Genomic DNA, 20,403 nt, shown 5'->3' with positions numbered 1-20,403 from the left:
AATATACCAACTCATTCCATCAATTACAAATTTATTCTGCTCACCAAAAGCACTAGCAACACCAAAAAGTAATCTATTTTCATTATCATTCCTTTGTAGTTGAAATCTAATTTTAAGACCATACAGAACTTTATCATGATCACAAAATCCAAATATACCTTTAAGAGGAACTGCCACAGTAAAACTATTACCTGCTTTTGTATCATCATTATACATTCCTTTCCTTTGATTATATCCAGGGTCTGTGTTTGTTCCCATTGACATATCAGGAATAAAACCTTCGACAGCCCCCTTTTGCATTCTATCACCGAATGAATATAGTGTAAATTTCATCATTTCAGATACAGCAGAGACATAATAAACCGCTTCAACTTCCTGTGTTCCAATGTACAAACGAATACTATCAAACATTTTCCAGGAGAAATCATTTATGAGTGCAGCGTTTGTGTTATTCCCAGCCTTAGTGAATGTAAATTTACACAAAAAGAAACTTTCGGATAGATTCAAATAGGTTTGTTGATTATTTATTTCAAAACTTTTTGTACCATTTGCATTCCAGTCTGTTCCAGTTATTGCATTTACCTTGAAGTAATCTTCTTTTTTAGTGGAGTTTGAGATAATAATAGTATCATCCAAATCATAGATACTATCAATTCCTTCCATACTTGTATTTATTTAGGAAAAAAGATGTTAAAACTTTTGAAATCCTGATCCAAGTATTCAAATTATTTTCTGTCGTTCTTGGGGAGACAACTGAGTTTTGCCTTTCTTAATTTCTTTTATTGCTTGTAATTTATGAGATTCCTTTTGGGCATCTTTTATACTCTTTATAGCACCTGCTACATTTCCTACAGCAGAAGCAGTTGAACCAATTAGGTCGTTATGTTTAAGAATTGTTGAACTGATACCCATTAGAGTATCAATTATCCCATCTCCTCTAAATTGATGTCCGACACCCCTTTGTCTCCTAGGTTTATAGCCGAGGTCGGCAACCTGCGGTCCGCTTGCCAAATGCGGCCCGTGAGCTCCTCCCGTGCGGCCCGCGGCGCCTTGTCCGGATTTCCATTAGGTGCGGCCCGCGAAACATTTTTCTGAACCGACGGCAAATTTAACATATGTGGACATATGTGGATTCTTCCACATATATCACAGTCTCTGTACGTCACAATAAATTACTTTCGCTTCCAGTCCACTTAACTTGGTCTGAAATATTTTTTCGTTGTTGTTTCAGATGGCTGAAGGTCTTAAGGTTCAATTTACAATTACATTTATTATCATTGATTTTAGGTGTGTTTGTTATTTTTTCGGGTTGGGAGGGGGGTGCGGCCCGCAAGGTGGCCCGAATGTGGCACAGTGGCCCGCGGCCTGGTTTAGGTTGCCGACGCCTGGTTTATAGTATCCTCGACCAAGATAATACCTTCGCCCTTATAGTATGGGGAAAGGAACATCCCATCCCCTGTAATTATTTTATATTTTCCCAATTCATGTTTCCTCACAACAACCATCGTGTTTATTTATTGGAAAACTTCACGTAGGTGAATTCTGATGGATATTACTTCTCCATTAAAAGAAATCATACGATTATCTTGGTCGGTTATCCTAAAATTTACTCTGTGTATGGTTTTTCATGACACAGGGAGATAAACCAAATTTTTGGGTTCCATATTGAATTTATAACCAATTGGGGTTAAGTATGCGCTGAATGAAAATATTGTATTTGTTTTTATTCCATCATTATAAGCACCATCAATCAAATCACTGTGAATTAACACCGAATTTGTTACTGAGGATATTTGAATGACATTATCACTGTAAAATGTCCCATCAATCTTTTTTGAGGAGAAACCCAATAACTCTCTAAATGAATTATCAATTGTGAAATCAACCTTGTAGTTATTTTTAAGTTTAATCGTTGATTTTGAAGTATGTTTTTGAATGTCTATAACAATATTTTTTTGGTTCATCACCATGTTCTTTCAGAAGACAAGCAATTTCGGAAGATATTTGAGAAATCTCATATGCTCCGGGTGAGACTGTTATCGTTTTTTATCCATTTCCCGGATTATAACTAAACTTGTCATTTTTATCAGTTATATTAAATAAGGTATTAAAAGTTTCCATGGACAATAAAGATGCCTCATATTCTTTTGTTGTGTCAAGTTGTAGTGGGTATGGGAATGAAGATGTGTGGTCGCTTGTTGTGAAATTGAAACTAAGGATTGTGCTTCGCATCTTATTTAATATGAGATAAAATGTCTTTATATTAATATTTATTAATTATTTTCATGTTCATCGACTGGTCTAAAATGGCTGATGCTCCATTAAAACAATTGTTATTTCCAGCCTTCTTACTGCTTAACAACAATAACAGTCTATTAACTAATTGTGATGGGTCATTTGGAAGAAAACTAACACCTGAACCAAGGATAGTTAAAGCCTGAATAATGTGTTTGTCCTTCTCATTCTTCCTACTTTTACCAGAAAGAATAACCCTATAATCAACAGAGTTCAGCAGATCAATATATACTTTATCATCATTATTTCTCATATCCAATGGTTTATCAATATACTTTGATTCATCCCTCACAGTTGAACCTTGTCTTCCATCTTTTGTGAGAAGAAACATTAATCTCGGTGTTCGTTTGACAGGGGGTTGAGCAGAACTCAAGAACCATAATTCATCATTAAACATGTAATTCATCATTAAATACCTTTTCTTGAACAAGATGAAATATTGCTCATTGTTCTGTTGGAATGAGCCCTGCTTTGGTTTTTGAATCCACTGAATATTCATTGTTTTGAAGAGCATTCACAATATAATCAGGGGGTCGATTCATCTCTTCCAGTTGTTGAAATAATCCTTCATCATCATATTCTAATTCTCCTATATGCTCTAATTCTTCCTCCGTCATTTGACTGAAATCTTTTAACATTTGGAGCTTTCTCGGAGTATATTTTATTGTGGGAACTGTGGAAACATCTATAATTTTTTCTTGGGAAATTTTTAAAAGTGGTTTAAAAAATTTATCTTGTTTTCTTTCAAATGCTTCTTCACCTGTTAGTTTTTGTCTGTGTTTCTTCTTTATGTCTTCCTGTTGTTTTACTACTTTTGAAACCAACTATTGATGTTCGCTAAATCTTCTTGCTCTTTCTTTCATATCCATTTATTTATTGAAAAATATCATTTAATATCTCATCTTGTTTCACAACAATATATTTATATTTTTCAGTCGTGTGTTTCATGTAATCCCCAAATTCCTTTTTACTACATAATGTAGAACAATTGTCTCTCCAAAAATTGTTTATATCTATTGAATTTAACTTGAATAAAATAAAGTATTAGCATTGTTTCTGATGGAACGACGAGGAAGTTGAAAGTACGATTGACTAAGATAAATACAATTACAAGAAGAATGTCTCCCTCTTGTATAGTAGCTGTCCATTACCGTTTGGTTTCTCTCATTAACACAATCATCAAAGATAACGAGGTTCTTTTTAGATTTATCCAAATCTTGGGAAGACTGTATATCATCCATATTATCACTCAGAATACAAGTTATCAGTTTTGATTTCTTTTTACATCTCTGTGTATCACAAAATAGTTGTATTATATCTTCAATGTTATAATCATTTTGGTTTTTTTGAAATTTAAATAAACCGATTATATCTTCTTTTTGAAGACCAGCATTAAAACCTTATGAGAGTAGTTGATACTCTGGTTGAAAACTCGACTTTGTGAAAATTATTAAATTATCATAATCTAAAAAGTTGGGAGTAAGGAGCATCTTTAAAAGTAAGCAGGTTTTTCCACATCCACTTGAACCAACTATGAGACATCTTAATGAATTTGGGAGATTTTTATGGTTGTTAAATTTTATCTTATTTTCCCAAATGGGTAAAAAATCATTCATTTATATATTTGGAAAACAGGTTATTTAATTTATTATTGGCTTTTTTAGAAACTCTATTTTATCCTAAGTTCAGGTTTAATTTCAAGATAATCCATTATTTTATTTCTGCAATATCTTGTGTTGATATTTCCCTGAAAATTACATCCATGAATAATATATAACAACAATCCTTTGAACATTTCTCTAATACGTTCAGTTTCTACCCTTGTAAGGAAAGGTGTGTTATCACCCTCATACTTTACATTCATTTCTCTAATCAATCTTGTAAAGTAATTCATTTTTGGTGTAAATCTAAAAGAATTCTTTTCCTTTTTATATTTTTGATTATCATTAATTAGAAGATAATCACAGAATATACATTGTTTATAGGCTTTTGACTCTGTGTTTAATCCCCGTCTTTCACACGCAGGACAATTCTCAAATTTGTCAAATGGAGAATCAGGGAATTCAAGAGCCTCAAAATTGAGTAAACTATTCATATTTATAAAGTAAAACTTTACCAAAACTGATATTCATCTTCGATATCATCTTCGATACTTTCAGAGTCATCTATACTTTCATAACTATCGTTTGAACACAAACTCTCGGTATCATAACTATCGTTTGAATGCAAACTCTCGGTATCATAATCACTCTCATAATCTTCAAAATCTTCAGTTGAATATTGACTCATATTTAATTAGTAGAAAAAACATTACCATCGATATCTAAATACTTTTTTTCATTAACAGATTCAACTGCTACATTTTTTTATATTAAAGGTAATTTTAAAATGATTCTTAACTACAATTGAACGAAATGTCATTTCACCTGATATATTAACATCCTTTATTTCATCAGGATTTATATCTTTAGGGTTGTTGAAAAAAATACAAATTTCTCCTTGCATATTACAGATGGTCTTATCTTTTCTTTCTAAAGCTTCATCCATAAGGTTTTTATTTTATGATACTTTTTTCTTGTTTCATTGCTTTTTATAGTTTTGAATATATTACCAAAAGGAGAGGAGAAACTTTTGTAGGAGATACCTTAATTGATGTTCTTCCAGGTATACTAAAAGCCCTTCCACTGAAGGAAATTGAAGAACTCATATTATTCGCCATAATTGTTTTTATCCAATAGTTGTTCTATTTATCTTTGTTCAATTTTACATCCTTGACATATTTCTCAGTATCTTCAACAAATGAAGAGATTGATTGAAACTTGTCTTTTGTGTCTTGAAACATTGTATTTATTAAGTGAAAAAGTTGGAGGATAAAATGGTTTTAAACACAGATTCACCTAAAAATTAAACAAAATTTTCATGAAGAAAATTTTCGTTTAAGCAAAGTTTTATTATATGAATATGGTGAATACAAAGTACTGCGATGTTTGTAATCACGAATATAAATATTATAAAAAAACACCTTCAAACCAACAAACACACATTCAATCTTTTCAAACAAATATCTCCTCATGAGTTGGAACGAAAACATTGTGATATCTGCTCAAAGGATGTTTTGAAGAGTCGTTATAAGAATCACCTTCAATCACAAAAACACAAGAAGAATGAGCTTAAAGTAAAGGGAGACTATTATATTGAAAATACTGATGGAGCTTTTAAGAATCATATTAAAATAAGGATTTTTCAACTTGGAGAACCTGGTCCATCATCAATAGCTGAATCAATTGAAATAGTGAAACCTGACGTTGAAAAAGTTATTAAAAAGACATTAAAAGAAATGAAAACTTTAAAGTTTTATATGGGAGTGAAAATGAATATGAAAAGACAAGATGAAGAACAAACTCCTTATATGAGAACAGATCTTCATTTTATAATATCATTTCAAGATTTTTTGAATAGTGGGGTTTATGAAGAACTATCAAGACAAGAGGAGGATGTTGATAATACAGTGGTAGGAAGTGGATTTAATATTTTAAAAATCATCTTTTCAGATATACACATTCTAAAATCAAACCCTCTTGAAGCTTCTTCTCATATTGAATTACCAAAAGAAATAAAACTAAAGAAGGCAGTTGTTAATATTAAGAACAATGATAATAAATGTTTCCTCTGGTCTGTTCGAAGTTGTTCGAAGTTCTTCGCTGCTAATTTTTTATGGGGCTTTTTCAACAATGAGCTATAGCTTGTTTTTACGATTTAGGTCTATTCATAACGGGTTGGACAAATGCACAATGAACTAATAATGTCAATAGAGCGCTTTGATTACTTATAGATACGATATACCAACGAATAATTATCGTGTAGCCAGCGTTCACAAACTATGCCCAATGATAGCCTAACTTATCCATATCGTGCGGCAGTTTATCTTTGCCGGTGACGTGGGGTTTGTTATTCATAGGCTGCCACTCAACGATTTAAATGGCTGCATCTCCACTATTGAAAGTAGACGCTTGCGCTCAACAATTGGATTTTTTTTACACTCAACGACTTTTAAACGGTACCACTCCACTATTTTCATTGTTTACAATGAACGATTTAATTTGCTGTCACTCGCCTTTCTTTTTTGACGCTGGCGATCGGAAATTTTAATCGTTTCTATTGAACGTGCTGAATCGCTCAAACCCCACTATTGAAAGTAGACGCTTGCGCTCAACAATTGGAATTTTTTTTACACTCAACGACTTTTAAACGGTACTACTCAACTATTTTCATTGTTTACATGAACGATTTAAATTGCTGTCACTCGCCTTTGTTTTTTGACGCTGGGGTTTGGAATTTTGAAGCGTTTCTTCTGAACGTGTTAAAACGCTCAAACTCGACTATTTTAAATCGACGCTGCCGATGGACAATTGGAATCATAGCCAAGCTAGACATCGAAGTGTGAAGATCCTCGTCATGCCGAAGAAAAGTTTGAAGAATGCTGCAAATAAGTGTCCTGGCCGTGGACGCTGACGCAAGGACGATCCATTATAACGACGTCTTTCAGCCTATGAGTAACTTAAAAGTAACGTCTGTCGATGTGTGGCAACGATCGCGTAACGTGCCAACAACACGTTAATCATAGGTTTGAAATAAGTTTCGGGTACGCTAAACATTACCTCGGCGTGTCTCAACTTATGATTAACTTACAAGTAGCACGTGTTGACGTCTGTCAACGATCGCAGACCGTGCATACAACTTGTGGCCAGCGTAGCGGAACGTGTGAGTCATACGCCGGCATACGTCGTGAAATTTCAAGCATAAAAAAATTTGAGGACAACCAAAAAGTACAACGTTTAAAGCCAACGTCCAACGACGTATGGCAGTGTTTTTCAGCGTGCTCTCAATGTTAGCAAAACTTACCCATAACGTATTCAACGTGTGCCAGCGTTTTAGAAAAAAAATTCAAAAATCGGCATACGTTGGCTAAAACGTCAAGGTGTGACCGGGCCTTAAAGAGGAAATTCTGATTATAGATGAAATTCTGATTAAAGAGGGAATTCTAACGAGAGAGGAAATTCAAACAAGGAATGAAATTCAATGTAAAGAGAAAATTCTTACAAGTAAGGGAATTTATCCTTATGATTATATGGATTCATTTATGAGATTTAAAGAAACACAACTTCCTTCAAAAGAAAGTTTCTATAATAACCTTTATGAAGAAGAGATAAGTGATAAGGAATATTAACACGCACAAGAAATTTGGAAAACATTTAAGACAAAGAATCTTGGAGAATATCATGATTTGTATCTAAAAACAGATGTTTTATTGTTAGCTGATGTGTTTGAAGCTTTTAGATCACTCTGTCATAATAAAAATTGTTATGGATTAGATCCTGCCCATATAGAAATTGGTTCCGTCTGTCCGTCCGTCACATTTCGCTTCGGGAGCTTAAATACAAATCCCCTCAAGATATATTTACGAAATTTGGTACACATATCAAGCAAGTGGTGAACTGGTGCCTTTTGATATTTTCTAATTGATAAGTCACATGGTTTGGCAGCCATGTTGGATTCAAGAAAATATTAAATAATGTTTTCTCTGGAATCACATAACCTAACGAAGTGAAAATTTGCACCTATCATCTTCCATCATGTATGCATACATAGTAAAAATTAAGATATCACAAGTCACATGGTTTGGCGGCTATCTTGGATAGAAAAACACACCTCATCCGATTAACATGAAACTTCACACACGTATTCCACTGAAGGATTGGAGGCAGAATGTAAATTTATGATGTCATAGGTCACATGGTTCGTCAGCCATCTTGGATTGAAAATTAATAAATTATAAAAATCTTCTTCTCCAGAACGGCTGGACAGATTGAGGAAAAATTTCACATGCACTTTCCCCAACACATCCTTTCAGAAGTTTGTTAATTTTTAATTGATAGGTCACATGGTTTGGCGGCCATATTGAATTTACCCTTAAACCTCCAAACATCTCCAGAACGGCTGCTCAGATCAAGGGAAAACTTCACATACGTATTGCACACGCTTAGGGAATATAAGTTTGTTATTCCTCATTTACTATGGCGGGGGATATCGAAGACTTTGGCTTCAACGGATGCTAGTTTATATTGAAGTGAATTTCCCCTAAACTCACAACACAGAGGTGTTGTGGGAGGTGGATTCTGCTCCATCATCATCCTCCTCACATTAGCCCACTTTCCCACCATTTCTACTCACACTCCACCTCCACAAGCTCCATCCATGACCATTGTCGGTGAGTAAATTACTTGACTTTACATGTTACTTTTCGTTATTATATAATGCTTTTATTTATTTTGCTTGTTTGGTATTTCATTTTATTATTAGGATGTTATTGACTGTCAATGTACCAAAATATGCTTTTCGTGTTCATTAAAGGTGTGTTTCATGAAAAAATATTCGACCTGCGACACATTAAATGTTATTTACATTCATTTAAATAGGAAGTCATTTTCTTACAACGTTGTGTCCGACAGTGTCACACTTTTTAGGGACACATTAAACGATGCTGTAGGAGAACTTACTGTATTACCATCACGCAAAGCCTCGTTCGCAATCATACATCATTTTGAAAGTCACATATTGGTCAAATACTTTATCCCCACTCCCCCTTTTTCCTAATTTTCTCTACATTCCCTTCACATCTTGAACAATGAATTGCCATCATGCATCATTCACACCACTTCTTGCCCTGAACTGCCAATAAGGCCCAATGAGGCCACATGGATGCTGAGCCTCAAAATTTGACACCACATCAGACTTCTGCAGTGTTAATTGGAAAGTCAAAATAGGGGACACTAGCAGGTAATCTTGACCAATGGTATTCAATGCCAACACAGCCTGTCTTGTGCATAAACAATATAAATATAGGAATATGAAGGTCAGCTTGCAAGACAAAGAAAACGGTGTGCAAAATTGTCACCATTAGGTTGTCTTCCTCGTTCCAGCTGAGAGTGAAGTGATACTGAGCATGACGTATGAGGATGTAGTCACCAACTTTGGAGAAATATAATCCATGATCAATCACAGGTAGAGATAGCCTGCAGCATGGGAATAGAATGACAAAAAGTCTTTCTTTTAACTGGAATCATACCAATAATACTTTTAACTGCAGGGACAATGGTTATGATTGTAGAAATAGGAGTGCAAAAATGTCAGAAACAGGAATTAAGAGAAAGGCCATTTACATTTTATATAATCGGTTACCCCCCCCCCCCTTAATTACCTCCTCACCTACCCACCTCCCTTACCCCCTCACCCCTCACCTACTCCCCCCTCCCTTACCCCTCACCTACCCCACCTCCCTTACCCCCTCACCTACCCCCCTCACTTACCGCTCACCTACCCCCTCCATTACCTCCTCACCTACCCCCTCCCTTACCACCTCACCCACCACCACTTACCCCCTCACAATCAACTCTCCCTTACCCACTCACCTGCCCCCCTCCCTTACTCCTCACCTACCCCCCTACCCCCTCACCCCCCACCTACTCCCCCCCTCCCTTACCCCTCACCTAACCCTCCTCGCTTACTCCCTCACCTACTCCCCCCTCTCCCTTACCCCTTTTATCACCATCCTGAATTTATCTTCTCAATTGATCCACCTTCATTACAGACTTAACAGGTCCTGTAGATGGCCCCGAAAAATGATTCTGTAAGATCTCACACTTTGTTCTCTTGTGTGGCTTTGTCTCTCATGGTGACTTTGCCTGGACGCAGGGTGATCTCGTGTGTTGCAGTCATGAGGATCACTTCATTGATCAGTCGTGAGCCGCTGTCACGCTGATATTGAACTTCAAATTCGCTGAAAATGCTGTGTTGTTCACGACATTCATACAGAAATCGATAGCGACATCCACCCGCAAATGTGATGGAGTGTTGGTCAAAGGTTCGCAGATGGCCCTGACCCCAGACGCTGCACGTGGCTTCATACATAGAATGCAGGGATATAGAGAAGGGAGGACATTAAAGTTACAACTTATTGCAGAACAATGTTATAATAAGAGTGAAGAAGCAATACTGTACACAGTACATTTCGACGATGCAGTACTACATTATAAAGATGTAGTACTAATATTATTAGCTGGAATAGGTTGCAGACTTAATTGTGCATATAGATCGACGATTGAAAATTTTGACAGGTTTACTAATATAATCCTTAATCTCCCAAGATGAAGCTGAGCTTCTTGGCTTATCATGAGCACATTGCAGACAGTTCAGTGGTCTGCCATTTACCGGCTCCTTTTTGGTGTTTCACCCTCTGCCCTTTCCTTGTTCTGTACCCCCTCTGACCCCCCCCCTTCCCCCCTAGTTTTTGCAGGATGCGTGTAGTCTGCCAGTAACCTCCCTCTGGTTTAACTCTGAAAATTCAGAACAGTCACCATGCTAATTGTCTGTGTGTTGGTACCACTGTCACCACCCATGGCACTGCAGCAGAGAACTTCTGTGACTCCATGGGCCTAACTCAAGAAGGGAACTTTCTGACCCATACTTATTCTCATGGAAAATCCTCCCTTCTGGACTTGGTGATGACAAACTTCCCTGTGAATGTCTCCTGTTCTTCCTCTGCTTCAATTGGTTCATGTGATCATGTGCTTGTGAGAGTACTATATATCCTTTTTGCCCCTATTTCTCAATGGTGAAGAATCACTTGAAAAATTCTCGAACCCGTATCCAGATTCGGATCTTCACCAAATTTGAATCTTCGTAGTGGCACTCCCAACCTGTCCACCAACTTTTGTGTGAATTCATCCATAACCTTTTGAGATATTGTCCTTCGTCTCGTTTTGGGCGTTGCTGTCCTTCGCCGGTCACCTTCACACAATAAATATTTCAGAACGATTGCTTGAAAACTGTGGCCAGAAATCATGTGACAAACAGACATGGATAAAAACATAATCTCCGTTCACCTTAGGTGGCGGAGGTAACAAAGCGTAAAAACGAAACCCCTTAACTATAACTCAAAGAGTGTGGTCGCAGGACTTCACCGCTGCATCATTGGTCACTTTGCTTGCTCTGGTGACTTTGGGGCTCTTCTGCTGTGACTATGGTTCATCATTTATCACAGCCATTCTGCAAGCAGCTGTGGCTGACAAGGTCATTCCTCCCTCCACTTGTTCTTCCTGGCTCTTGCTTATTCATGGACACCCACCCGCTCCCAGAATCCTCCCATGAGGGATTATTCTTTTATTGTTATTTCCATTTAATCCCTTCATCTCCATTTTAATTTGCACTTTCTTACTGTCCTTAAGCTTCTTCTGCTGGCCCATGACATTATAATTATTGATTGCTTAATATCTAATGGCATGTGGAGATTCTTATGAACCTTCGCCACTTTTGTCGCCCTGGACCGACATTCCAATTCATTTTCGATGACATTCATTCCTTTCATTTTCTTATTGATGGTACGTTGCCAGGTCTCTCTTGGCAGGCCAACCCTACTATACCCATCAGATGTCCAGCATACCGCTCTTTTTGCTATATCTTGATCCTCCACGGGCAACACTGAACCAATCCTTTTCCACCTTCCAAATGCCATCTGTGATGTTTTTCCCTTCCTGTTAACCGTTCAACCCCTCTCTTAATTACTGATTTACAATGTAATATTTACATTGTAAGTATTATGTAATATCCTGTGTTATTGAGTTCCTGTTTTTCTATGTCGAGAATTAATTTCTTCATTGTAATTAAGTGTGTTACTCACACGCTTCCATGGTGCAATTGTCCTCAAATTTAAACCACTTGGAGGTGAAGAGCTCAGACCATCCATGCTCAGAATAAAAAGAGCTCCACCCTCAGGACATTGTAAATTACTGCTCAGAGGTGTGTGACAAAAAATGATTGTGTTTCTTGGTCGATTATGGGTTGTCTCATTAGTCTCACCCTGAAGAGGATGTGAGGCCATTGTAATGCCCGTCGGCATGTCTGCATGTGTGTGGATGTGTCCACGTCTATATATTTTTGCTTTCATTTTTTTTTTCCTCTGCAACTGCTTGTCCAATTGAGAAAAACTTTACAACAGGAGGAACTCACCATGAAAAATATTTTATTGATAACTGTGATATCATAGGTCACGTGGTATGGCAGCCGTATTGGATTAAAAAAGAAAATTGACATCTCTGAAACCACTCAACGAAAAAAACTTAAACTTGTCATGCGTCATCAATTCCCCATGGAATATGTAGGGTGGCAATGATGATGTTGTCGGTGAAGTGGTATTTAAGCCATAATTGGTTGAATCAAAATCCTTGTCCATAAAAACATCTGAAATTTCATATATCTGATCGAAGACCTGATGTGAGTGAAGAATTAAATTTATGATGTCATCGGTCACGTGGTCGATGGTGGGCATATTGGAGTTTAAATAATAATGTAAACAAGCTCAAATGAGCTAAGATCCTCGTCCTCTTAATGATGACATCATAAAAACGAATATGACGTCATTGTGATGTATCAGGTTTGCGATAAATTATCTGTGCCCGGCTTGATTCCTGCAAACAAAATTCAAACAGCTTGTCTAGTTTCGGGGATAATGGTATAGGGGATTTCCATTAGCGGCGATATTATGACGTCAACTTTTTTTCTAGGAAGAATTTCCAAAATCGGAGATGGTTACTGCCTGCGCGTGGGCTTTCTGCATATACATGACGAGTTTCACGAAGATCCGATGAAAACTCTGGGTTGTGAAACAAAAAAATGTCAAAAAATAGGAATGACATCATAAAAATTGATATGTCGTCATAGTGATGTATCATATGTGTGGTAATTAATCTCTGCTTATGCCCTGTTGGATTCCTGCAAACAGAATTCAAAAATCTTGCCTAGTTTCAGAGATAATTTTTGAGGCGATTTCCATGAGCAGAGATATTTTGACGTCATAACTTTTTTTCTAGGAGAATTTTCAAAATCGGAGATAGTTACTGTCTGCGCAGGATATTTTTACATACATATGCCAAGTTTCAGGAAGTTTCAATGAAAACTGTAGCTGTGAAACAAAATAATTCACAAGAAGAAGATGAAGAACAACGTGAGTAAGACTTGGAGATCCTCCACGAAGATCTCAAAATCTCCTCCAGAACCCCACTCATCAGATCCATGTGAAACGTCATACATATGATAGACTAGCCATGGGGATTATAGTTTGAAATTTTTTTTCATATTCGTTTTCATTGATGCAATTTAGCATTAATGTGCCCAAAAATGGTTGTTACATATCCTCATAATCAATCAATAATCAATGAAGCTATGGATAATGGCAATGTATGTGACATAATTTGGCGCATGGATGATATGGGCATTTGATGATATGGATGATGATATCACATGGCATATCGGTCTATATGTGAATCCGCTTGTACAATTTTACGAATCTTCAATGTCAATTTTCAGGTCATTATTATGGGGATGATACCAAGATATAGTTTTACATGAAACCTGACAATGACTTCTTCAACAGTGAATTTGGCAAAACTTAAAAAAAACGATGTCTTCCTTTCTCAAACTCTCAAACTCAATGTTGCCATGATTAAAAAAAACCCAATGTCTATAAGTTTTCCAAAAGTTAATGTTGCTAAGACAGTTGCTAATATGCTGATCTTTGGCTCATCATCAGTTCTTGGAAAGCATCAACTGAAGAAAGTGGAAATTGGAGATCATAAACCAATCACTGCTCCCTCAAAGTCTAAAGGCCCGGTCACACCTTGACGTTTTAGCCAACTTATGCCGATTTTTGAATTTTTTTTCTAAAACGTTGGCACACGTTGAATACGTTTTGGGTAAGTTTTGATAACATTGAGAGCACGCTGAAAAACACTGCCATACGTCGTTGTACGTTGGCTTTAAACGTTGTACTTTTTGGTTGTCCTCAAATTTTTTCATGCTTGAAATTTCACGACGTATGCCGGCGTATGACTCACACGTTCCGCTATGCTGGCCACAAGTTGTATGCACGGTCTGCGATCGTTGACAGACGTCAACACATGCTACTTGTAAGTTAATCATAAGTTGAGACACGCCGAGGTAATGTTTAGCGTACCCGAAACTTATTTCTAACCTATGATTAACGTGTTGTTGGCACATTACGCGATCGTTGCCACACGTCGACAGACGTTACTTTTAAGTTACTCATAGGCTGAAAGACGTCGGTATAATGGATCGTCCTTGCGTCAGCGTCCACGGCCACGGCCAGGACACTTATTTGCAGCATTCTTCAAACTTTTCTTCGGCATGACGAGGATGTTCACACTTCGATGTCTAGCTTGGCTATGATTCCAATTGTCCATCGGCAGTGTCTATTTAAAATAGTCGAGTTTGAGCGTTTTAACACGTTCATAAGAAACGCTTCAAATTTCCAAACCCCAGCGTCAAAAAACAAAGGCGAGTGACAGCAATTTAAATCGTTCATTGTAAACAATGAAAATAGCTGAGTGGTACCGTTTAAAAGTCGTTGAGTGTAAAAAAAAAATCCAATTGTTGAGCGCAAGCGTCTACTTTCAATAGTGGAGATGCAGCCATTTAAATCGTTGAGTGGCAGCCTATGAATAGCAAACCCTACGTCACTGGCAAAGATAAACTGCCGTACGATATGGATAAGTTAGGCTATCGCTGGGCATAGTTTGTGAACGCCGGCTACACGATAATTATTCGTTGGTATATCGTATCTATAAGTAATCAAAGCGCTCTATGCACATTATTAGTTCATTGTGCATTTGTCCAACCCGTTATGAATAGACCTAAATCGTAAAAACAAGCCATAGCTCATTGTTGAAAAAGCCCCATAAAAAATTAGCCGCGAAGAACTTCGAACAATGATGAAAAGATGTATCCTACCCGTGGACACGCGGACGCAAGGACGATCCATCATAACCCTCACCCTCCCCCTCACACTCACCTACTACTGCCAACATGAACAAACTACTACTAATACTGATACTGATACTGATACTGTTACTGCTGACATGGACATCGACTCAAAAAGGACTCGAAAACACTGTTGGGTTCCCCTTTTATGAGCAGCATTTTTATATACCAATTCCCAAAACCGCTGGGAACACGTCTTTATATGGCAGTTGTAAGCTAGAAACACGTTAATTTATTTTTTTTGGTCGACCGGAAGACGTCATTGGAATACGTCTGCATACGTCGATGTGTGTTGGGACTACGTAAAGAATTGGTTCAAAGCACGTCAAACACAAGTTAGAAATAAGTTTCGCGTAAAAAAGACATTACCGCGACGTGTTTCGACTTATGAGTAGCTTATAAGTAGCCTTTGTGGACGTGTGTAAGCGTCCACATATCGTGTGTAAAACTTATCCCCATCGCATGCGGAACGTGTGTCATACGCCGAGTACGTTGTAAAATTTTGAACATGTTTAAAATTTCTTGACGTACTCTACTTACTACGACGTATGATAGCGTACTTTAGCGTTGTACTCACGTATACCAAACTTACTCATACCGTATTTGACGTGCCCCAACGTTTTAGACACATTTTTCTTAGGTCGGCATACGCTGGCAAGATCGCCAAGGTGTGACCGCGATGTTGACACTTCCATTTCTACGGCAGTTATGATTCGAATCGTTGTGCGTCAGCCTTTTAATAGGCTACATCACGACATCGTCGGCGATGCGTGCAACGCGCTATGCCTAAGTTAGACTATCGTTGGGCATTGGTTGTGTAGGCCGACAACAGGTTCAGCATTCGTTGGTATAAGTTATCCATAACACAACGAAACGTTCTGTGTCCGTTACCAATGCGTTATACATAAGACCAAGTCGCTATGAATACGTCCGAATCTTTAAAAAAAAACATCAAAAGTTCAACGTAAGCCAGCGTTTTACATACATTTTAATACGTTGCCATCGCTGGCTAAAACGTCAAGGTGTGACCGGGCCTTAACTTAGAACTCACCATGCACCCCATGCTTTCCTTTATTCTGCCCCTCACTAAAATCTGCAAATCTAATTTCTTCCATTTCCCAAATGTTGGCCATATCCACTCATGTCTGAATTCGCAGAAAAAAAAAACTTTGGTTCACAGTCTCACGACATCACGTTTGGACAATTCAGGGTCTGTTGCTTCCATATCATAGGCAGATTGCTTGTGTCTTTTTTTTTTTTTTACATCCTCTTCTCCAACACTCCTCCCTCTGCTCTTTCAGTCATCTGACCCACCCCAGCAACCTCAAACTGACAAATTCTTCCAGTAACCCGATAAACCTGGTTGAACTTCCAAAATCCTGGCTGACTGCATACCTCACCTCCTTTGTTCCTCGCTTCTCCCAACTATGGAATCGCCCTCCAGAGGCTGTTCTTTCCGACTCTTCCCTCCAGGGCTTCAAGCAAGTAGTGCACTGCCACCTCATGTCATCCTCAACCTAACCAATGGTCTTTATTACCCTCATGAACCCTTCCGAATCCAACCCTCTTACTTGCTGCTTTCATGTTTCCTCCTCTTCTTTTTCTCTTCTTTTACTGTTCATTTGTTCCATTACTGGTTGTGCCAAATTGTTGCCCCGCTACCCTACTGTCAATTTTTTCTTGCTCTTCCACAATTCCTTGCTCTTGCATGAGAGAAAAAGAATTGCAAGTCTCTGCTGGCAGGCTTGCCTCTTTCTTTTATCAGGCCTATACAACTCATGCAGAATACAGAAGCAAGTCTCATGATCCAGGTTTGTAAATTTGATCACATCACTTCAATTCTCAGGTTGCAGAATGGAGTTTTTTTTGGAAGAATGGATAGTGACAGCAAAGGGGCCACTGCGTGAGAGTGTAAAAGAAGAGAGTTAGGGTGGCGGTAAAGCAATTATCTTTCACTCAAGAGATTAGTTCATGAATGGCATTGTCTCCCTGAAAAGGTAGTAGACACAGCAAGTAGGTTTAACCCATAATTTGATATGTAGGAGGAAGCATTGGTGATATAGGATATTGGCAGGACAGGTTGGTGGCTTTGGTGAGGATGGGTGATCACTCTCTGCATGTGTATATTATCGTGAATGTGCTGTCAGTGTTTGGTCATTTTTCACCCCTTTCTTTAAAACACCAAAAGCAGAAGTTAAGAGATATATATATATATATATATATATATATATATATATATATATATATATATATATATATATATATATATATATATATATATATATATATATATATATATATATATATATATATATCTACATACATACATATATCACAAAATTTGGTTTGATTTAACATTCCAAAATTTAAAGGACACGGGTCTAGTTCCTGAATGTTGTTGATTGGTGGGTCTCGCTGTGACCACCCCCTTTTTTGCATTGATATAACATGGATTTAGAGTTCATTATTTACTCTTGAGAAAGGTCAGTGGATGCATGGTTTTCATGTTGCTGATCGAAACGTTGAGTAATTGTTTGCTTATTAAAGGTTGGAGAACTCAAGATGATTTCATAATATGTACATGTTGATCGAACCTCCTAAGTTTATGAGGCAGCAGGGCACAGTTCGAGTCCCCTTACAGCACTAACTGCACGACCTGTTTGTTACACGTGTCACCTGCCACACGAACACATTGTCACAAACACATTGTCTTTGTCCTGATGATCACCAGTCAGGAGATTTACAGTGAGGAATAGTGAAATTTAGTGAAAGAAGCACACCAACCCGATGATATGATGCTGACAGATCTATGTTGCCCTCACCAACTCAAATAAGAGTGAAATCTGGTTTGATAACTCTGCTTTCATTTATGTGTGAACATATGGGCTATAATCTCAGTCTACAAAGACTTGAGCGGCACACAGATGCCATCCTAGTTTGGAGGTGACGTGTTGGCATAATTTATGCACATGACTCGAGTCATAATTTATGATTTATGAGTCATAACGAGTCATAATTTATAACTTATTTTATGACATAATTTATGATTTGTGAGTCATAATTTATGAGTCATAATTTATGAGTCTGAAGTAGTCACAATTACGACATAATTTATGCACAATTTATGACATCATGTCATAAGGCAGTGTTCTCCTTTTGTTATACTAGTGCATGCCTGAAGGTGCGTGCCTGTACATGCGTGGCCGTACGTGCAAACAAAACAAACAAAAAAAAACTTTCAAACTGCGTGCCAGAAACAACAACCACACAGGCCGTTCCTTCGCTCTCGCGTGTCCGTACGTGCGTGGCCGTATGTGCAAAAAAAATCTTTCAAACAACCAGACAGGCCGTTCCTTCGCTGTCGTAAATGACGACTGGATTGGGGCATTGTGTTTAAGAAAATCGAGAAAGTACAGAAATCGAGAAAGAATACAGTAAGTCGATAAATCGAGAAAGAATACAGTAAGTCGATAAATCGAGAAAGAATACAGTAGTCGTCACTATCCGGAAGTTTGCATATCGCAGTTATGATAATTCGCAATTTAGTTTTAATGGCCAATTATTCAATTAGCGTCAACGTATTTTGCCTTTTCACAAGGAAAAACGTGGAGAGGAGAGGAGAGGAGAGGAGAGGAGAGGAGAGGAGAGGAGAGGAGAGGAGAGAAAAAACCCGTAATGGCAAACGTGGCTGAGTTTCTCTTCACCATCGACCACTTCTACGCAGCAACGCTTCCTGTCATTGGTTGATATAAAATGGCCGCAGCAACGGTTCCTGTCATTGGTTGGAAAATAAATTGCCATAACTTGGGAAGCACTTGTCCGATTAATATCAAACCTTGAAAAGGCATGTCTTCAGGTCCCAGCAATATATCTGGCAAGTTTCAATTAGATCGGACCAGCGGTTGTCGAGAAACAGCGGTCACAGACACACACAGACACACACACACATAGAGATTGCTGGAATTATAGATAGATGTATACATACATGTGTATGAAAAAAGCCCCCAGGTGATCTGGTGATGTCTGTGTACTTGCACTATGGTTCTCTTTCCCACTCCTACCACTCTCCCTCCAATAAAATGAAGTAGATAAAGTGATAGATTGAATTAATGTGGTGTTGATAAAACGCAGGCAGGATGCACCAAATGGCCTATTGGTTCGTGTCTATCTATCTGATCATCTTGTGCGATACATTAAATCATTGCAAAAAGCTAAGGTCCAGCACCAGGAATTTCCTGGCTGTTCCCCACACCAGCAACAAGACTTATGGTGAGCGAGCATTCTTCAGTTATGCTCCAAAACTGTGGAGCTCTTCCTTTTAACAACCACATTGCCTTATCAGTCAGCATTTAAATCTCTTTTCAAATATTACCTTTTTACAGTTGTTTTTTCTTTATCTCTACCCTTGTTAGTGCCATTCTTAATTCTCTCCTCTTAATTATTATGATTATTATTTCAAGAGCAGTTTTCAATTTTGTTTGAAATGAAAATAGCTATATAGGAAACAAAATGATGGATTGATAATGTGGGTGTATTATACCAGTACTGCGTGAAAAGTGAGTCACATGCAATAAACCCCGAGTCCCCATTCATTACCTGGTCGGTTGGCGTCTTGATTGTCTGACGTGCCTGCAAATACATGTTTTTATTTACATGCTTGAACAGAAAATGCAAAAGCAGACGCATTTTAACAATCTTTTTTGACAGGGTGAGGCATGGTGAGCATTATCATACATAACTAGTTCGACACTCGGTAGAGTGCACACCTTCGCAAGGATGAACAGTTTACATTTTGTATCACACTGATAGGCCAGATCTGGATCCGGAACTGAACCAAAATGTCATCGTTTTGTTATTGTTACACACCAAACCTGTCCACCAAGTTTCGTCTGAATCTGTCGATAATTTTTTGAGACATCCTGCTAAAAGACAAACAAACAGACAGACAAGAAAGGTGTCGTTCATAGCACTATACTTGCAAAATCAAAAATAAACAATAGCAATTAAAACATCAATTGGGTAATTTGGAAAATTTAACCTGTAAAGTGTTTGACATGATGGAATGTTTTGGCACATTTTCTAATTGCAACCTAATAGGTGTTTTGCCTGTTTTTGGTGGCATTGACCTTGACTTTTGACTAATTTTGACCAGATTTTATCAACATACATTGCACATATGTACAAAGAAACTGTGTAAGTTTCAATCTCATATCTTGA

At 37.7% G+C, this 20,403-nt stretch overlaps 1 protein-coding gene across 1 annotated transcript in view; it reads right to left on the bottom strand.

Annotated features, from left to right (window-relative positions):
• LOC147030736 (mucin-2-like) overlaps positions 1–20,403 on the bottom strand; it is a 229,299-nt gene that overhangs the window by 154,217 nt on the left and 54,679 nt on the right. Inside the window, exons 3-5 of the mRNA XM_085872197.1 lie at positions 19,783–19,815; positions 9,995–10,253; positions 9,251–9,368 (exon numbers count right to left, since the gene is read on the bottom strand). Of these exons, the coding sequence (XP_085728323.1) occupies positions 9,251–9,368; positions 9,995–10,253; positions 19,783–19,815 (410 nt within the window). The remainder of the gene's footprint in view (positions 1–9,250; positions 9,369–9,994; positions 10,254–19,782; positions 19,816–20,403) is intronic.

The sequence above is a fragment of the Eptatretus burgeri genome, chromosome 3 (genome assembly GCF_056783735.1).
Source record: "Eptatretus burgeri isolate ZD-2024b chromosome 3, Ebu_testis_v1, whole genome shotgun sequence".
Lineage (NCBI taxonomy): Eukaryota > Metazoa > Chordata > Myxini > Myxiniformes > Myxinidae > Eptatretus > Eptatretus burgeri.
The sequence above is the reverse complement of the archived record's forward strand: the minus strand, read 5'-3'. Positions and strand labels throughout refer to the sequence as shown.